General features: G+C 30.3%; 1 protein-coding gene across 2 annotated transcripts; it reads right to left on the bottom strand.

Annotated features, from left to right (window-relative positions):
* Positions 1–5,682: 5,682 nt before the first annotated feature.
* Positions 5,683–21,796, bottom strand: LOC108552455 (uncharacterized). Of its 2 annotated transcripts, none has more exons than XM_017907007.1 (3): positions 21,624–21,796; positions 6,906–7,072; positions 5,683–5,997 (listed from the first exon to the last, which is right to left on the bottom strand). In XM_017907007.1, exons 1-3 carry the CDS (start codon positions 21,655–21,657, stop codon positions 5,728–5,730), a joined length of 471 nt encoding a protein of 156 aa, XP_017762496.1. In that variant the 5' UTR covers positions 21,658–21,796; the 3' UTR covers positions 5,683–5,727. The 2 variants fall into 2 exon arrangements, with proteins under 2 accessions (XP_017762496.1, XP_017762495.1); XM_017907006.1 differs by lacking the exon at positions 21,624–21,796 and adding an exon at positions 9,183–9,372.
* Positions 21,797–21,883: the final 87 nt, after the last annotated feature.

Raw genomic sequence — 21,883 nt, 5'->3', positions numbered from 1 at the left:
GCGAATTTCCACTTTCGACCATGTTCCCCGCGAATCTTAAGCGACCTATTACTGTAGCGAATTTCGAAGTTCAACCAATTTCGTCACGAATTTTGCGTTCCATCGATTCGGCAGAAGTTTTTCATCAATTTTTACTGTCCGAGAACTTCAAATATTCCATAATTCTCCGTTCGTTTAGCATTTTACGTTGAATTATAATTTTTAAGAAGTTCGAATTTTGTTTAATTTCAGTTTGTCATAAGTTTTTGGAGAATTTACAATTATCATGAACTACAAATCTGGTAGAACTTTTATTGTTCATTGGGAATTTTTATTGAATTTACTGTCATCGCGAATTTTGAATTTCGAATTAGATATGTACTTCATGAATTTTTAATAAGTTCATAGTCATTGCGAGTTTGAAATTTCGAATATTTTCACTTTTAATGGTTTTATGTTAATCACGAATCGTAAGTTACCACGAGTTTATCGCGAATTTTGATTTGTAGCGAATTCCTACTTTTGACAGTTTTACATTCATCACGATTCATGTGATTCTATTAATATACAAATTTCCACTTTTGGCAATTTTATATTTACCATAAATTACGAGTTACCACAAATCTACGTACATTGCGAATTTTATTTGGATTTATGTTCGCTATAGATCTGAAATCTCGACAGGCCCGTGTTCGGCGCGAATTTTAAACGAATCTACCAATACTTGGAACTATTACTTTTGACAATCTTATATTTATCGTAAAAATTACCACAAATTTGCACGTTCATCGCGAATTTTAAGTTAATCTATCCACGTCTCGAATTTTCACCTTCGACAACTTTATATCTGCTACGAATCGCGAATTACCACTGGGACTCAACGTTCGTCGCGAATTTCAAGTAATTCTATTGTCGCCGCGAATTTCTAATTTCGACGAGACCACGTTCCGCGCGAATTCCTCGAGTCGAAATCCCGCGCGTTCTTTTCAACCTAATCGAGAACGACGAACGAAGCGGCGAATAGACTCCTGATCTGGTAGCGCGATATCCCGGATGGCACGTTCGTCTAGCGTCGTGCTGCAACTGGCAGCCACATGGACACAAGAACGCGGCTCGAAACGCACGCGAGTGCATGGGCGAATTATGCGTAAGAGTAAGCGCGAACGAGAGGCTGGAAAAAGCACCAGCGCTTGCCGCCCACTGAAGTTCTAATAATGGCAGCTTTATGTGCAATCACCGAGAAACGAGGATGCCGGCGAACGCATTGTTTGACCCCGACAACGCGCGCTGCTTTAACAGGGGCCCCTCAGGATTTTATCTTCCATGCCGCGAACCTTGCCTCCTCTGGTTGCTTCCTTCTCTTCGACACCGAACTTTCATATTTCAACATGAGACAGATATCGTAGATAAGATTTGAATACGTTTTGACGGCTTTTTGTGAGTTAGATAGAGTAGAAGGAATGAGGGATTGTGTAATGAAAAATTGGATATGCTGGATATAAACTATAGCTACAAAGATATACTTTTTCCCTTCAACTGGGAATTTTAATCTGAATTGCGAATAAAATAGGTCTCATTGATGAGAATTAAATATGTTTCATTGAGTTTCTGTTAGTTTTGAAAGAGTGAAAGAAATGAGGGGTTGTGAAATGAAGAAATGAATATGCTGGGTACAGACTATAGAACTGTAATGGTATATTATTTCTCGTCAACAGCAAACTTTGGTATTAACTGAAAATAAGGCAAGTCAAATGAATGAAAATTGAATATGTTTTGTTGGGTTTCTGTAAGTTGGAAAGATTGGAGAAAATGGGGAACTGTGTGATGAAGAGTCTAGCTGTGCTAGGTGTAGTGTACAGTCTACATTAGGACTGTCATAATTTCTCTTCTTTCTTAATTCGTAAATTTTAATCTTAATCACAGATAAGGTGTATCTAATCGATTAAAATTGAATCAATTTTCACTACTTTTTGTAAATTGAAAGAATTGTAAGGAATAAGGGCATGTGAGATAGGGAGTTGGATGTGCTAGGTACGAATTTCAGTAAAAATTGGAACCACTATAATCTTTTCTTTCGTTTCACTTTGGAATCTCAATGTTAATTTCAAATAAAGTACATCTAATAGATGGAAATTGAATTTGTTTTTCTGATTCTCTGTAAGTTGGAAAGATTGGAAGATACAAAGGATTATGAAGTAGAGAGTTGGGTATGCTAAGTATTGAACACCTGTACCTATATGTATATAATCAGAACCCCCACCATTCTTACTTTCACTGAAATCTCGGTGAATCCTAATCGTAATTGCAAAAGAGCTGAAATTAATCGATGAAAGTTATCTATTTTCATTGTCTTTTTATAGTTGTAGGAATTGAGAGGGACAGAGAGTGGCGTGTTCTAACTGAGGACTGTAATTAACATCAGCACCGTCACGATTCCCACTTCCTCTTTAATCTCTGTAAGTCTTGAGAAACAAGGTGAAAATTGAATCTGTTTCCATAATTTTTCTACAACTGGAAAATTTGAAAAAAATGAAGAGATGTGAGCTAGAGAGTTGGGTATAGGCTACAGTCAATATTAAAACACCTATGACTCCTTATTTCTCTTTAATAGTGAACATTAATTTTAATCAACGAGAATTGAATCGGTTTTAATGGTTTTCTGTAAATTGAGGAGGTGGTAAAAGGTAAAGGCACATGATAATGGAGTGTCAAGTGTGCTAAATTTAGACTATAGTTAACATTAGAACCGCCACGTTTCTTTCTCTTTCTTGAATCGCGAACGCTAATTTTAACCGTGAACGACATATATCTAATCTACAAGAATTAAATATACCTCGACAATTTTTTTTGTCGAATAAGTAGTTTGGGAAACCTTTGACAATCTCGATGGGAATTTTAAATTAAAAGGTTTAAAAGAAATAAAGAAATACGAGATTCACAATTGGGTCTGGTAGATATTAATTATAGTTAGAAATATAAAACCAGCACTATTTCTTTTTTCCCTTGAATTGAAAACTTTAAATTGCGAATTAATAACGAATATGATGAATCCAATCAATGGAAATTAATTACGTTTCGATGGTTTGTTATAAATTGCTGTAAAAAACTATCAGACAAAGAAATGTGAAACACAGAATTCAGTATGTTAACTGTTATAAAACCTAATGATAATTTTAATTTTAGTGACAGATTTAATTAACAGAAATTACATTTATTTCATTACTATACCATATATCAGAGTTTCGTAATATAATATTATATAATAATATAATATTTTTATTCTATTACTACTACACTGTTTAATATAATACTATTCATTAATATATTACTATACTAATATATATTATAATCTACAATATCAAGTAATAAAATTAATGCTTCTTAATTGAGTAATTATATCCTGCTGGTTCTGGTCCTTTAATTATAAATGTTATATACGATTAAAGTGATGTAATGAAAGTAGGTACATATATGTATATATTTACGTTTATATTATATATAACAAATAATTCCTATAAACGTGAATGTTAACTTTATCCAAGACTGCTGCATATTTTCAGTAAAAACAAAATTTATTACATCTGTCATTTTGTTCAGTTTCATAGCTTTGCTATTAAAACACCACGCAAACAATAGATTAATCTGTGTTTTCGGTGGAATATCATATTTGACGATGATCGTGTTAAATTCTTTCCGAGAATAGTTTCATTGTCTCTTAACAAGCCAATAACATCTTGTTTTCTACGAGACCTATTCCATGCTCTGCCTTAGTTAGTTTTCATAACAGTTGTCACATGACAACTCACGTTCATTTACTCATATCTGCAGAGCAATTTATACAAATTTAAAATACTCTAATTTGAAGACAAAATATTCTAAATAATAATTGTTTAGTAACAACTCTTCTAGATATAATTAAAAGTGATATATTAATCATAATTTTTACTACAAAATAATGCATTAATTATTTTTTTTATTAGAATAACTAGCTTTTAATTGAAATTTTAGAAATGTATGAATTTTATAAGTTTTAATTTCGAAAATTACAATACTAAATTTTTTTTATTTTACACAATATAAAATTTTACAGGTTTAATAGAAAGTAATAATAAATTAAATAAACACCATGCAGTATTCCCTTCTGGTAATTTTTACATAATTTAAATTTTATCTATTTTCGATTTATAATTGTCCAAAATGACGTCTAGATTTGATGAAAAATAATAATATACTGCTTCTTTGTTACACGATGACTAGTTACAACCAAATAATTGAACGTTTTAGTAGAATCCTCCAGAAGCTAATAATTGTACGATGTTCAGCTCTGCTAATTGTAAGTCCGATTGACGTTCAATCAAAGCATTCTTGGCTTCTACGAAAACGATAACACGCGGATTTCCAGGATGCTGTTCGACAGAATGCACGAGTTTAAACTGAATGCCTCCATTTAGGTTGTGTAACCATGTTAATTGGTTTCAGCTGTAAACGTGCTGACAGTTGAAGAGATACCAGCATATCAATTTGGATACCTGATCCCACGCAAACGAGGTGGGCACTTTAATTTCCCTCTTCCCGCTGAAATTTTAGTATCATTTGTATCATCTTCCGCTTTTGCATGCTGGTATATAATTTAGCATTCACGATCATTTTTCTTCGTATACTTAGGAATTAAATCTAATGTTGAATAAGGAATTAAAATTGATAGCATTTTTAAATTACAATTATTGTTAATATTATGTTTGTATTATGCATATTATATAATACTAGTATTATATTAGTAACTATAAAGATTGGTTATTAAATAAAATTTAGTATTTTGTAATTTTATACAACTTAAATGTATAAAGACCATGTATTGAATTATACTGTGGCAAAAATTCTGAAAAATTTACTACTGCAGGAATTTTAAACGTTTCGTAAGTATGTTGATAAATAATTATCAACATAACAGCTCTTGGATATAATATTTCTAAGATTAAATAGAATTTGCTATTCTAAAATTTTACATAGTTTATACACGATATAAACAACTTTTTATTTACCTAATTTAATAATGTAGAAGCCCTTAGAAATTAAAGTAGAAATTAATCAAAAAATGTAAAATGTTGGAAATTATTTACCTTAGCGATTACTCGGTTGTAAATTAAAATTCGATATTTCATAACTATATATTATTTTTACATATTACAAATATTCTTCCATGTAGTGACGTCTTTTTCAAAATGTACAATTAAAGAATTATAAGTATATTTATAGAATTATCTTTGATCCTTATATTTACAATAAATTAATCAAACAGCATAGCAATAATTAATCACTGCCATATCATTATTAGTAATAATCATATTATTATCAAATTCACCATATTTCTCCTCATACTATTAACGTTCCTTCTTAAATCACTCCAAGACTAATCTATATCTGCATAAAAACACGATATGTAAACAACAATAACAGCAAAACCATTTTATATCCCATCTTCGAATCTTGCATCGTTATTTGAAATCCAGTCTCAAATATTTATATTATAAATCACGATCGAAAGTAGACGTTTGATATATTTACAAAATCCAGACATTTCCTACTCGCTATACAATGAAACACGCTTATGTATATTACAACGTATGTTACAAAATATAATGGCAAAAATCGTAAATCGATTTAATCGCATCGAAATGAGAATTTTATATCGGATATGGTGAACTGAATTTATTTACAAAAGGATCGAGTACCATTTTACTCGCAATGTCAGGACGGATACATGATGACGATCAACGTAATTTGCAGTATCAAAGATAGAAACAGATCGATCCCTCTTATAGCCAAGTCATTCGCAGCGCCGGTACCGACATTGCAAAACGATTGTTCGCAGCAAGTGGTGCAAGCGGATAGTTTTGTACGTTCGCCGATCACTATACATCCGGGCTCGCATTTGCTGGTACAGTTCCTCTCCATTGACCAAGTTTGAGGACTAGAAGTCGAATCTTCCGTGCTAGTAGTGTACGAAAATCGTTTTACCTGAAACGAAGGGGTCGTACATAAAATGGCAAATTGGTTATTTCGTTTATTTAGTGCGGATAAAATTTGTATAATCGGAAAGTATGAAAAACTACATTTGTCGATTATATCGATTTTTCATCTTCAATTTTTCCTTGTATCAAAATTCAGAAAATACGTCACGTTTCGTAATGGTGTGAATCTTACTTTTACTTATTAATATCAGATAATTACTTAGAAACTTGAAAAAATTGGTGAAGGTTGCTTTTGATGTGAATTATTCAATTAAGGATAATTTGAAAAATGGTAAATATAGCGGAAACATTTTTTATTAATTTTTATGTAGGATTGTACTCAATATGTAATATGCAATATAATAAATTGAACACAAAATTTGCAAATATTATAATAATTATATAAAAATCCCCAATTTTAAACAAAATTATTATGAAGAAAGAAACTCATTCCTACTTTCAATTTCTTCTATTTCTGTTTAACTAAATAAATCGACACTGAATAACATCCGGTAATAAATAATACCAATTTAATATTTACTTTAACAGTACAATCATATAGAATAAAAATTATGAATTCTCAAATACTATTACCTTACACTCGAAATGGAATTTTCTTTATCTTTAATAGACTTGTGTAAATGATAACTAACGATAACTTCGAGCTAGCTGCTAGCATGTTCTGTTTGCTGTAAAAACATGCTCAAATACTATTACCTTACACTCGAAATGGAATTTTCTTTATCTTTAATAGACTTGTGTAAATGAACTAACGATAACTTCGAGCTAGCTGCTAGCATGTTCTGTTTGCTGTAAAAACATGAGATAAATGGAATATCAAACATCTGTTGAAGCCCGTGCGTGCCCTCAGTATAATCAACAAGCGTTTGAATCGGTGTTATCATTTGTCATTACCATGCAGGTCCTTTTGTCACCAGTGCACTTGTGCTGGAAAGCGCTGTAATTTCCGGTGAGATTGGAACATCTCTCTCCATCTTCCATCGTGTCACACTGATAACACCATAAATCGTTTTTTCGTTCAGATGCTGCCTGAGTTCGATGTTCCGTAGACAACAGTTGTCCTGACAATCGAATACAGGCAACTGATAAATATCTCTGTTCATTGGTAAAAATCGTGATCATATTTAGATAGATCGTGTGAGAAAATCGGATATACGAACGCAGAGAGAATAACATTTTGTCTTTTTAATGCTTGGGTTTTTTTGAAGGATGAAAGAATATGATTGTATTCAATTTTAGAAATTTTTGAAAGTTCGTGTGAAATGAAGATTATATATGGAAACAAGGTGTTTGCTATGGGTATATATTTTGAAAATGTAGAAACGTTCATGTCAGTGAAAAATAATCAAAATCAAATACCTATATTCGAAAAAGAAAATTTTTTAGATATTATTTATTGAATTATTTTATTATGATATTGATTTAAATGGATTTTGATGTCAGTAAATTAGTTGTACATTTTACTAGAAATCGTTACACAGCAATACTAATTGTTAACATTTTAGAAATTATTCTTTTGACAATATTTGTGAATATTAGTTTTCAGGCAAAAGTATTTAAAACTAATTAGGTAAAAGTAATTATTTTATTAAATTATTCCTGTTTCTTAAGTAATTGCAATGAAATATGCATAAAATCAAGAAACGTGTTTATAATATTAAAAAATGTTTAAAAAATGCTGACTTCCATAAAAGGATAATTATGAATTTTTGGAAGAAATATATTTAAAAACTTCTTTAACAATTTTCTATATTTATGTCACATAAATTGGTTCGTGATCAAATAAAAGAAATGCACATTTGCGTCAGATTGCTATATTTCCTTTGCACTTTTCAGGATAATTTATTTGTTTAAAATAAATTTCGATAAAATGTTTGAATTTATCAAGAACAACGATACTTATTCAGAAAAAAAAACAAAAGTAACAAATTTATAATGTCAATAAGTCAACACTAAAAGCCTACAAAATCTTCAAAGATATGAAATAGAAAAATAAAACGTATTATTAAGTACATCATTAAATAAAATTCAATCCATATTGCCATGTGCAATAATCACTGTTTACATGATTCACGACATAAACACCGTGCCTAAAAATAAAGGCTTCAACAGGTGCAGTTTCCTCTAGTACGTACACTCTGAACCTGTTCTACAAATAGACAAAATTTGGTTCTCGCAAACATTTTCTCAAAGCCACGTTAATCAAGTTTCCCTCAGTCAATCTTCTCATAAACCAAGCCAAATCACAAATTAAAAACAAACAATCTTATCTCTTCCAAGACCAATCTACAACTTAAAAATTCTGTTGATTAAAAGTTATCAATTTCCAACGTAATATACTATATAATAATCCTATTCTTCACAGAAAACGATAAAACCAAAAGATCCAAGCTAGTCAGACAGGACGTTGGATGTCTGGCTTAGTATCGATGATTATGATTAACATCGTCAAACTACGAATTAGTAATAAAATATCTAATCTTCTGTTATACATACAATAATTCAGAAGCTAAAATAGGTATAAAGTAAATCCTATTTTTGTAATAAAAAAAAATTAAAAAAAAAAAAAAAAAAAAAAAAACAGAACAAATGATCAAACAATAGTTAAGTGCTAGACTCACCATTAAAGATCGCGATTGACGCCATCAAATCACAAATTAAAAGATTTAAATTAAGAAATTTAAAAGCTCCTCAAATTCCAAATTGCAAACAAATACGTGATATTTCATCCTATTCTTTCAAGAAAAGAACAGAACAAGTGGTTAGACGATAATTGCATGCAAAGCTCTCTATTAACGATCTCGATCGCTATCATCAAACAATTTACAAAGTAAAGAAAAGGAATCATATCTCCCATTGAGCGACTTATTGCCTAAAAAACTCTCCAGTTATTCGAAATTTTCAAATCCCAGGCAAGTACATGACACAACGTCCTATCTTTCGAAAAAGAGAACACAAATGGTCAGAAAAAGGTTGTATGCAAGGTTCCGACAACCGCGATCAAAGCTATCAAACCATGAATTTAAAACAGGAAATCTTATCTCCCAATGAACCACTTTCTACCTAAAAGCTCTCTAGTTATTTCAAATTATCAATTCCCAGGCAGGTACACGACACAATGTTCTATGCTTCGAAGAAGAGATTAAAAGAAGGGTTGGATGCAAGGCTTACCATCGACGATCGCGATCGACGCGAGGATCAGGAAGCACGTGACAGGGGCACATGTATCGTCGGCCATATTGATCAGGAACGCCACATCAGGCCCGTGAATTAAACCTTTCCCTGGTGTTCCTCGTGCACCGTCCGCATCCTCGTGTACCGTCGCGGCCGCGTCGAAACGCGACGCGAGAGGATTCGTACGAGATGGTAGCCATGTTGAAATGGCATCTGCGCCCGCGTGGTGTGGCGCACAGCTGCTCTAGAAACCTCGAAACCTACGGAAAATCAATATCCGTGGTAGCCGGAAAAGTCCTGCCCGTTCAGCGGGAACGTTTGACGTCAAACTTTCTGCGCATCCGCATCACGTCCAGGAAACAGAAAATTCGCTGCCTTGGAATCGATGATCCGACGACGTTGCAACTGAATTTGAATTGCTACTAACGAAATTTCCGAACTGCCGATGCTGGTGATCGATCAGAGAACGACCGGGGTTCTAGATCTGTTTACTACACGTATTGTATTAGCTGTACAACATCTACTTTTTGTTAGGTCTTTGTTTTTTTTCTTTCTCTTTTCTCTTTTATTTATTTATTTATTTATTTATTTTTTTAGGGAGAGAGAAAGAGAGAGACTTTTTGGTATTATTAATTTTGAAGGCAATTGTGGAGCTGTTTATTAATTACACGAGGATGAATGATTTTTTGGTGTGGTTTGTTTAATGTACGAGTTTAATTGTTTGAATGTGAAGAAATTGTGGGTCTTACTGGACAACAATAAACACTTTTATTTACTCTTTATTATTTGTTGTTTTACGTTTCTTATTTGTTTGTATTAACGCTTGGGGAATTGAAGGTGCACGAAGACATTGGATTTATTGGCTGTATGGGAGTGATTAACTTTTTTTCTTCGTGCATAAATTCGAACTAGTGTATGGTGAAAGTTGGATGATGTAGAGGAAGAGATTTATTTGAAATATGCAAATGTAGTCACGGTATTGCATACAAATTGTTTGAAATTAGTATAGAAAGAATAATTAAAGTTGTGATTATAGGAAGAGTAAAACATATTATTTCTTTAATAAGTAATTTTTTTTTATATAAATATTCTTATTCGAAAATAGATGTGCAGCTATTATATTTTATATTTATTAATTTAAATATATAACCGGAATATAACTTCTAGTTTATTCGTAAAGATATGTTCATATTAATTAAATTTGCTGATTGGCTCTTAAGGGTTGTTTTGATGGTATAAACAAGAAAATGTATAGTATCCTGGTACTTATGTTTCAGTAAGAAACATAATCCCTTTCATATTTTATTCAAATTGGATGGTTAAGAAACGTTCATTTAACACTTTTCATATTTTTCAGTAATCCAGCCGGGAAATGGAAACTACATTTGGTAAAACTGTTCTGTAACACAGAGATCCATTAAGGGAAAGATTATGAACATAAAACGTGTTTATTACTTCATTTCATTTTTTTTAAATCTCCAGCTGGATTTCCATTTACGTTTTATCGCTTCAGTAAACTCAAGGAAACTTAACAGTCAATTTATTAGCTCTCTTTCTTCTACACTTAATAGATCCGTGAAAGAAAGATTGTACATCAAAGATAGTGGTTTGAGTTAAAATAAATCCCGTATCAAATGCTTTTATGTTTCTAGAATTTTTCATTATATAATTTCTAGTTTTATTATCAACTAAGATCGTTTCCTAATTACAAAGACAATTTACAATATTCCAATTTTGAATATGTAATACAAGTATCAAGAAATATTTTTCATAAACACAATGACTCAACAAACTCGAACCAAAAGACTAGAAAGATATCCAAGACATCCAGTGTATTATCCCTTAAAGGTTCCGTTTACCTACCACGTTCCTCAAAATCACATCTACTGGTATCACTCGAACTCCATCATCCCCTCAATTAACGCGCCTATAACCGCCATTCATGGTAACCCAATGCATACCATCAAGATCGTAAGCAATCTACGATCGGCTGGTCCCTTATTTCGAAAACTGGCCTCACCAGGAACACATCCAGGGACGCGGTAGATGATCTCCAATTGGCCACAACAAGCTTAAAACGCTGTTCTCGCGGTTGGCGTACGAGTAAATTATTCAGGAAATTTGTCAGAGGTTAAACGAGCCAACTCGTAGCTAGCGGGGTTCATCCGGCATGATTCAGAAAATAGGCGGAACAAGAGGTAGGAAGCGTTCGCCGGGAATACGTCTGTTCCGTCCTTCTCGTTAGACTGCCGTAGATGAATCTCGCTTGGGAGTACGGTGGTACAAAGGAACTTAACGCTATATCCCTGTAGCCTGGATTGAAACCGGCAAAATGAAAGCGAACCTGTTTGGGTGATCTATCGAAAAAAATCCGATAACTAAAATTGTTTGGCGAAATTGTTTCGCGCGAATGGGTCTGTGAAACTTTATTAACCCTTTTGTTGCAGTACTAGGAGGAAGAAACGGTTTTGGCATATATGTAGGTCGGGGCAAATTTTTGATGACGTGATGACGTCTTTCACGTGACGTGAAAGAAATTTGTAAAATTAAATTTAGGTAATCTTGACAGTGATGATATTTCGTATAATTTTCTGCGGATGATTTTTCTTGTACGACTGATAGTCTTAATAAGTAATAATTAAAAATTTTAATTAATGAGTACTTTGTATAATTTACTTTGCGTAATTAATATTTCTTATAGCTTATTTCGTGTGATTTATAATACCAAGAAGTATTGATTAAAAATTTAATTAATAATAAGTACTTTGTGTAATTAATAATATTTTGTATAATGTACTTCATATAATCAATAATATTTCATAATATCAATAATAATAGTCAATAATATTCTTGTAACATATTGTGCAAATACTTTTCTGATTCTCTGTAGGACAACTTTGTCGACAATTTTGGTCATCGATATAAGGGTTAATCAGAAAAGCTAATCAGGTCGACTAGCAAAGGTCGGAATGGGTTCTGATGATTCTTCACCTTTGAATGACCGTTATTAGCATTGGTGTGTACCGATAATCAAAGCGTCCCTTTGAACTTTCTTCCCGCCTTTCTTTTTGCAGCTCAGTAATGGCTCGAGCCTGTCGGAGTGGGACTTCTTGTAGCGGTGATTTAACGAGTGTGGCTTATTTTCTTTTTACTTTTCGCCTGCTTTTCACGTAGCATCTGTTGAACATCGGTCCACGGTGCTCGACCATCATTCGTTTATGAAAAACGACAGAGAAATTACAGGCGATTGTTCTTTAGACTTTGTCGACGGGGATCATGAATGTTTGGCGAATTAAAAGGCAGCGCGCAAAGGGATGGCTGAGTATTTTTGTTTCGCGTTAATTCTGAATGATTTCTGAGAATCGTGCTAATTATTCCATCGTGTTACTTTGATTTAATTGTCTGGAAGTGAAATTATTTTGATGTGATAATGATTGAATGCATTAAAATGTCTGAAAAATGGTAGTGATTAAAAAGTATAGTACAGAAAATAAAAACTTTTTTAGTTATGAATGTTTCACGAGTGTGGTAAATTTTAATTATTGGTGAGATGTAGTAAAAAGGACAAGTGTTTCAATATTGAGTTAATTGTATGTGTTTTCTGAGAATTGTTTTGATTTGTTTTGTCACATTTTTATTTCGATTTAATTAATTTAACTTGGAGAACGATTTGAATGATATTAATTAACAAATTCAGTAGGATATACAAAAATATACACTTTTTATGAAGAAATAGAAAAATCGTGGACTAAAGAAAGTAAAAATTTGATTATAAACATTTGACAAATACAAATAAATATATTGGTATGAAATTGAAAGACATATTACTCTGATTTAATTGATAACATTATATTTAATGTCTTCAATATACACTCCTACCAAAAATATTTATTATTAAACAAAGTACTCTTTGTATCATTGTGAAGATATATGTGGGAATGAAATATAAGGACAGCCCTGAAAGAATGTTAAGTGTGTTTGGGCTTGGAAAGAAAGTGACCGCGTGCAAGAGGATCAAATGTAAGGGATGTTTATGACAGAGCCGAATGCGATAAACGAGTGGAAGTCTATGAATGCGCCTGAGTGTTTAGGATACGTGACCGACCGATTGAGAAAGAGAACGTGGGTATAGATGACAGAATAAATGGTTTAAGTAAGGGTACAAGGGCGCGGTCAAGACAGTCTCTAGCGATCTTTTAACAGTCCTTCACGGTCTCCAAGAGTCTAAGAGTTTCTAATAGTGTGTCAGTATATCTAAAAGTATAAGCTTATTATATTAAGAAAGAACACAACATTACTTTAGCCTATCCACCCACCCCGATCCTACATATATAAAAGTAAACTTAACATATTTAATTAAAATATACAAGATTCTCAATATTTCAAATACAGAGAAGTGACATTCAATGATTTATTCAACTTCTACTCAAAAATTTATTTTAACATTATATATTTGTGAAAATTTCACATCTATCAAATCAGAATCTAGCTCAGAATATTATTTTTTTCTAAAATATTATCGATATATTAGAAGAAACATATATTTGATATTTCCTTTCTTACTTATATAAGCCATAAAAATACTTTTTTCAGTTTGGCATCACATTCTATTGCTAATTATAGTGAATTATAATTCAATTAGAGACTGGAAACTACTTCATCAATTTTGCGTTCTTTTCATTCAAGTTTCTTATTAATTTATATGGAGCTGAAATAATAGACGGCTGATTTCAAGTTGGAATTGGAAATTCCCCTTCGACTATTTCTTAACAGTCCTCTGCAGTTGCATGTTTTATAGGGGTGAATAGCCGCAGAGAAATCGATTTGAGGTCTACAAGGGACAAGTGATATTGCTTTCACTTGAACGTTCTTCCGAAGTGTATTGTTTTTGAATTTACAAAAATTATATTTAGAGTAATGAATAATAAACCATAAAGTAAAAATTTTAATGAATCCTGTATCTAATTAAAAAATTAAAAATGTTAGAAAGTTTTTATATATATCAAAATTTATACTACACATCTAAAATAATTTAAAGAACGATATATTACTATATATTACAGTATATATTAACGTATATTGCAATAATTATCTCCTTCTGTTAAATCCATTACATAATGTTTTATACCTACAGATAATGTACGTTCGCGAAACTCATAGAAAAGTAGCACGATTTTAATTCATTTTTAACAAGACTCGCTTTCTCTTTCTCCTCCCTTATTGGACTTTGTGAAACTGCAGCGTATGCATCTTTCACTAAGTTTTAATAAGAATTAATTTATCTTGCAGCTTCCGTTGCTTGTTACCTCTTGTACTTTGAGTATACTATATTAACACTATCCCTTTGGCCTCAAAGCTATTATATAACCATTATTTCATCTTCATAATTTCCCTAATAAGGCAGTAATTTCATATCAGTACATACATATTGCATTGATGTTCAAATATATCTCCTTCAATATGAGAAGAAATTTACAAATAATTGTCCGAACTTATGTTATTTATTTATTATAGATTAATATGGCAATTATTTTTACAAATTTTTTCTTAAATGCAATTAAAATCAATAATATTTGCACAATGTGATAATGTTTAAATACACCACTGTACATTTAAGTCAGTATACATTATAACTAAAAGAAATTAGAAACACTGAAATATGATATAAAAAATTTAATTTAGCGTAAATTATATTTAAAGTGAGATTTTAAAACTTTAAAGTAAACTTTAAGTAAAATTTAGTTTACAATAATGGTGACAATGGAAATATTCTTATTTTCCTTGCTATGTTTCAATATTGATCTATATTTCAAAATACGTTCCACCTCACTGTCTTTACTTCACGTTCAGCAAAATTATTGAAGATTATAAAAAATTGGAATATATAAGTACTGTGAAGTATGCAATAATTCACCAGCTGAGTTGCCCCAAATGATCGCCTCGAGCTAAAGAAAGAGCAGATAGTAATGGAAAGCTGTTATCTTCTTCATCATTCAACCACACCCTTGCTATTTTCACCCCTTATAAAACGTCACGAAGTTGAACTGACTTGGGCAGATAAAGCAGAAGATCGTCATGAGCCCGGAAGAAATTGTTTTGATATTCATAACGTTTCTCTATTGCCTGAACAGTATTTTACATTTGCATAATAATTAAAAAATTCTTGTGCTACTTATATTATGAAGATATATAATAGCATTAATAGGGTCAAAATTAAATTTACTTTATTATTATATATACGAGAATCTTCATTAATTCTAAAGAAACTATTTCGTTGGTCCTATTTATTACACGATAATACTATAAATTAATTCTATAATAATACCTACCATATTATACTACACTGCACTAAAATATTATATTTATTCAAAGTCTATAATTTTTATAAATTTCTTATTGGCAAAATTCATTTTTATTTCTAGCCAAATCATAAAATTGAAATTTAAAAAAATTGAAGTAAACAGTTATGGTAATTACATTAATAATTTAAATATTTTCTAGGTCAAATTTTTTCAAGAATTGTATAATTTGACGCATATATTTAATGGTATATTAATGTTCGTGGGAATTATTTCAGTAAGAAGATAATTGTAGCGTTTAATTTCTTCTCTCACAAATTTGTAACAGAGTTTGCAAGAGCTTGCTAAGTAATAATCGAAATCTATCAATCATATCTTGGTCATGGACATTGTGCTACATCGATTTCTAATACATTTTGTCGCCATTAATCGTATTCCTTTGGAACTCGATATTAACGATCAGATAATTACCCTTTGAAATATCGCTACAAAAGCAAACATAGCACGTAGAACATGAGTATATCCCCAGGTAATTTCCTCAAACGATGTAAAGTTAACGTTTACAACATCCTGCAAAGCAATGAACGAACTAAATGAGTGACCTTTCATCTTGTTATACTTCGTGTTTGCATATTTCACGTCGGGATTAAAGTTTCTAAGCAAAAAGACGTTTTATGAAAATAAACATATTTTATATGGAATGTTATATAATTCAGTAACGTTTCATAATTTATTGTCACGATAACAATATAGCATAACGAGGGTACTGTACGTTATAATCATGGATTTCGAGTAAGCATATTTTTGATAAATATACTGTTATATTCTTGTAACTGTTAAAATATTTTAATCGCGTACAGATAGATGTTCATCGATTGTAGAAAGGTAAATTTAATTCGAGATCAACGTTTAAACGTGTTTTATTCAATGTATTTACGCTATCGTCTTTATCGATTCCTAGGAATGAAATTAATTAAATTTCGTTTTACTTTAGAATCTGTAGCTGTTGATATTTTTAACTGTTATAAAAACAGTTAACTGTTATAGATAAATTTTGTTTTAAATTACTTGCCGGAAGGTATAGAATGAAGCATTTAATTATATTATTGATATTAATAAATATGATATAAAACTTAATAGGAGAAAAATAATTTTGAGTGTACTCAGTAATTAATAAACATGTGTACTTGTACATACTAGCAATCTTCATGATAAAATATTCAAATTTACCGAGAAATGTTTCCTCGATGTTAGAGGTATAAAACGTGGGTGAGCACCCTTATGAAGGGCTCTTGAAGCTAAATTTTAAAGATGAACTGAAAAACGAGTTGAAAGCTTTCAGGTTGCGTATAAATTAATTTTTGAGACTTTTATGGGATCACGGAATAATAAGATATTAACATTTAAGAATTCAAATGGTTTTTTCTTCCTTTGAAAGTTAATTACTACGTATAATCTTAGTAATGAACATACATTATTTACTTATGAAATAACATGATATTTAATGAATTTTAATTTTCCAATAAGTGCTCATAATGATGCATTACTGAATAATTTTAAGTGCCTTTCAATCGCGAGAATTAAATTATAATATATAATTTGGAAATAAAATAAGTCTATTAACTCTTCTTTTAAAAAATATTTTTGTATTTACTGAATTAACAATACAATTTCACACGATATAATATAATAAATATTTTTAGATAATATAAATATGGTATTATATTCTATTATATTTTTGAATTAATTACAAGTAGGAAATTACTCGCACGAACTTTCAAAAGAAATTGATATTTTTTCCTTGTTAAACTCCTTCCCTTGATATCCGCCAGGTTACCGATTTTCGCAAAATCACGCGAGTGAACAAAGTTTCGAATGCAAATACGACTTGAGCGTGGAACAGTAGAAATAAAAGTTTGTCCAAAGTTTTGATAATTTCTCTTCGCTGCGACTCACTATTACGCAATTGTAACTTATGCCATTAGGAAATCTGCATTTTCAATCGTATTTCTGTAATAATATGTTCATGCACAAATGCAACGTTCATATCGAGGACTGCATAACGTAGAGTTAATAGATTCGAAATCACGTTTCATATGGTCGTTCATATTTCACCCATGTAACTCATATGTAAAGAGCAGTAAAATTGATATCGATGAATCTTATACATTACATTAATAGGAATTAAAGGGATCAGATGAGACTAAATATTTGAATCCTGGATAAACCTTGATGTCCGTATGTGTAGCCAAAAATATATCGATGTAACTTTATGTATATTCATCATTACAGCAATTTGTTAATGGTTTATCTCCTTTATACAATACGACATTTTAATAAGATATATAAAATGTTGCCAAATGTTAGTGTTCTCCTTCAGATCTAAACCATTTTCTTCTGTAATTTTTCAAATGAAGTAACTTTTTTCTATAAAACGATCTCATTTTTTTTATAAAATTAACTCGAATGTAATATTTTTTTTGTTATATGATTTGCTATAATTTGTTATAGAATTTAATATTATAATTTTATTTCATTATATATTTTTAATTATATAATTAAATTTAATTTTATATAATTAAATTTATTTATTAATTTTTAATTATATTTAATATTGTAATTTTAAATTATTTCCTGTGTGATATGGATTTTTCTGAACACTATTTCTCATGCTAATAAAGAACATGTGTCCCACAATTATTCTTCTATTTGTTAGAAACTTTAATAAAATAATCCTGTTGAGTTCATTTGTTGATTACACTTTCACTACGTCAAGATATTAGGAGATTTTTCGCTAGAATTATCTGGTTTTATATATCTAGTGCGCCTGATATTACGAGGATTAAACTACTTGCAAGGTAGATTTTAGCTTGAATAAATCATACTTTTACCATAGTACCGCGGTAAATTTTATCCGATTACTTGAATAGCTGCATGTGTTCCAGTTTATTAAACATTATTATAACAATGAATGTCATCAATAACACTTGAATCCACCTTAACCCTCGAATTAACATAAAAATGTTTCGTGGCAAGCATTATATGAAAGATTCAGATGATTCTGAAATTTAAATTGTACTCGAAGAAATGCTGATGAATAAATATCAATTTCATATGAAATTAATCGAAATATGTTTTTTAATTTAATAAATTGGTACACGTATACAGACTCGATATACGTGAAGGTGAAGTGCTATTCGCTTGACAAAATAACGGTTAAATGTCAGATGTGGTATAAATTGCCTGTTATTAAATGTTTCAATATGGTTTCAATATGGATAAAAATAAAAGTTTTGTCATCTTGTTGATTAATTGAATTAGTTTTCAAATGGAAGCTCCAATGCGTTAACTACAGCTTGGGTATCAAAGTAAATATAACTTTCTCTCTTCTTCGATAGGAAAACTTCCGCTAATACTTATGTGTAATGTAAGTTTCCAGTTTCAAAGTAAACTTCATAGGCTGGAAAATTAAAAGCGTGTAATGGTGATATGTATTTGTTAAAATTGATGTGAATATTAGAAGGACATCTCGCAAAGGTACAAAAATGATGGTTACCCAAATTATTTCTTCTATGTATGAAAATCTAAGATAAATATGATATATCATATCTTAAAAAGAAGATAAAGAAATTAAAGTATATTTATCTTTTCTATAATATATATGTAAACCTATACAAAATTATTATGTATAATAATTAAGTAACAATTTAAACAAATAATTAAAAAATAAGAATTACAAATATTAATATAGTTAAATATTAATATAGATTTATTTTTCGAATCATATAAAAATCAAATTAAATTGTTTCTGTAAAAGATTAAAATGAATTCCTATTTTTTGCAAAATAAACTTCTTCATCTACTTTTTATCGTCAAATATTTTAATAATCACACATTGTAATAACTGATTGCAGCTTTAGAAATATGTGACAAAATAATTTCATTATTTTGTAATACTTTCAATAAATTTGAAATAAAAATAAGAATGAAATAATTTAGCGTGTTGTCCTTTCTTTAATTTAATTATACAAAAAAATTATGCAGTGAATAATTCTCTAACTGGAAATACTGCAGACTTTTAACTTAAATTTTCATCAAAGTAAATAACATTTGCGTAACTCATCAAGAAATACACAAATACGTGTCCCTTTACAATATGACCACGTATATTCTAAATGTAATGAAGGGATTAGACAGTCGTATCGTAAACCATGCTCAACCCTAAGATGAAACTTTCTCTCCACTCGCCCCTTGGTTTTGAGGGTCAGTGAATTTTTGTTTCTATATAACGGAGACAGACTAGAATCCAGGGGTAAACTTGAAAGTCAATCAAGAAAGGAATTGTAAGGTGGACATAGCGAAGTCCTGTAGAAATGAAATTTCACGAGATAGGTACGTTTCGCAAATTAAGAGATGCGGAAACGTTTTAAGTAATCCACGGACGAGAAGTTGTTGAAGTTAAAATAGTAATGTACCAGTATTTTACCTCGATTTCAGTACATTACTATTACATTAAAATTTCTTTTTTAAAGAATGGTAAAGATATGGATTTAAAAAATTCTTTAAATTAAAAATTGTTTTGAAGCGTGAGAAATAAAAATGTTTAAAAAAATAATTATAAGCATCGAAATTATTTAACTTTTTATATACCAAATTTCTAATTTTTAATTTTATTAATATTGAATATTGAATATTAATATTAATTTATATTTTCATTTATAATATAAAAAAGCAACACAAGCCTTCGTATTTTCAGCCATCTCTTTTAAATATCTTATGTGAAAATTAAGTTTGCTGGATGTACAAACATTATTCTCCTACGAATATGACCACCAATTTTTGTCAAATTCTACAGGTGCTACCAAAGCAAACTAGTAAGTTTACACGAATATTAGCATAAGAAACTTTGTATGACTTGACTCAGCTCGAATCAACTCGTTCAAATGCATCACAGAAACGAGTCATGTTGATCAAAGTGGTAGCTCAATATCCTTTAGGTCGTTATTAAAGACATCGTTAGAGCATTAATAGACGACATGGTGCAGTTAAATGACACTTGATGATATTTCTCCATTTAAATTATAATGTTAAAGGTCAACTTTAGAAGGATGTAGAGTACTAGATATAATTATATGAATATAAACCTTACAACTTTTGTTAGTACAGTAATACTTATATTATAAATTAAAATTTAATTTCTTTTTAATACTTATTTATCCATTTATAAATTCGTTGAATTATTTCTCTAATAAAATATTGTTAATTTTTCAAAAAATAATATATAGTCTTTGAAATTAATTTTAATGTATAAAAAAGAATTACAAGTTTTCAAAGAAGTCAAAATGTGTATTATATATACCATTAATGTTCAATATTTAAGTAATGTAAATGCCAATAGAGTAATCAGAGTAGATATTTCATTTGATTTGATATTAACATTAACAAAGTCAATAAGACGAGTTATATTACGTAGGAATAAATATATTTTGTTACAACATACAAATGGTTATATAATCTTACTGAAACTTATTTGCATATTCGACTATTGGTTGCTAAAAGTAGTTCAATTCGATTTGCACGTGTGTGCCAATCAAAGGAAATATATGTTGGTACGTTGATATAGTTACGAGGCTACTATGATTGAAAACCAAAAATAGAATAATTGGAGATTTGAAGAGTGAATATAAATAACAGTTTACATTTTAATTCATTTTAATAAAAATAAAACATCTTTTATCTTTGCAAATATCAATGGTATTAAGAATCCAAGCAATTAGATGACATTTTATTAACTCATAAATTCAATTAGAAATAAAATTAACACTAAATCTACCATAACCTAAACAGCCATCTTCAACCTATTGATCAAAAATTTTATTTTCAATTTTGTCGCTTTTGTCACTTGACTATACAACTTTTCTCATAAAACACATATAACTAATTTTGCAATGTCTACTTCTTTTCTTATTCCAATATTTATTTTCTTTTTTCCCCATTCTAATGCCTATTTCTTTTCTTATTATCCTTCTTTACTCATACATAATCTCCTTAATCAGTTGCGACCGATCATTCGATCAGCCTTAAATTTAATGTTAAAAAAGAGATGCGTTCAATTTTCTATATTCACACTGTTACTCACCCGCCCTGATCATTAAACAGTTATTTACAAACATCAACGGTTCCCTTGTATCTTTTCCACATTCTTGTGCATTCTATCACCAACGTTCGCACTAACACGAGAACTCGCGCATCATTTCGCTCGTTTTAGGTAATTGAATCAAATCCAGATCGTTGGTGTTTACAGCGAAGCAACACGTGAGACCGCCAAAAGTGCTTTCCACCCCCTCGCATATCTGACATCGGCTGCCCGTGGATCTAACGGAAGAAGTTTAAACGTTG

Source organism: Eufriesea mexicana, unplaced genomic scaffold (genome assembly GCF_001483705.2).
Source record: "Eufriesea mexicana isolate 0111107269 unplaced genomic scaffold, ASM148370v2 scaffold6825, whole genome shotgun sequence".
In the NCBI taxonomy this organism is placed as follows: Eukaryota; Metazoa; Arthropoda; class Insecta; order Hymenoptera; family Apidae; genus Eufriesea; species Eufriesea mexicana.
The sequence above is the reverse complement of the archived record's forward strand: the minus strand, read 5'-3'. Positions and strand labels throughout refer to the sequence as shown.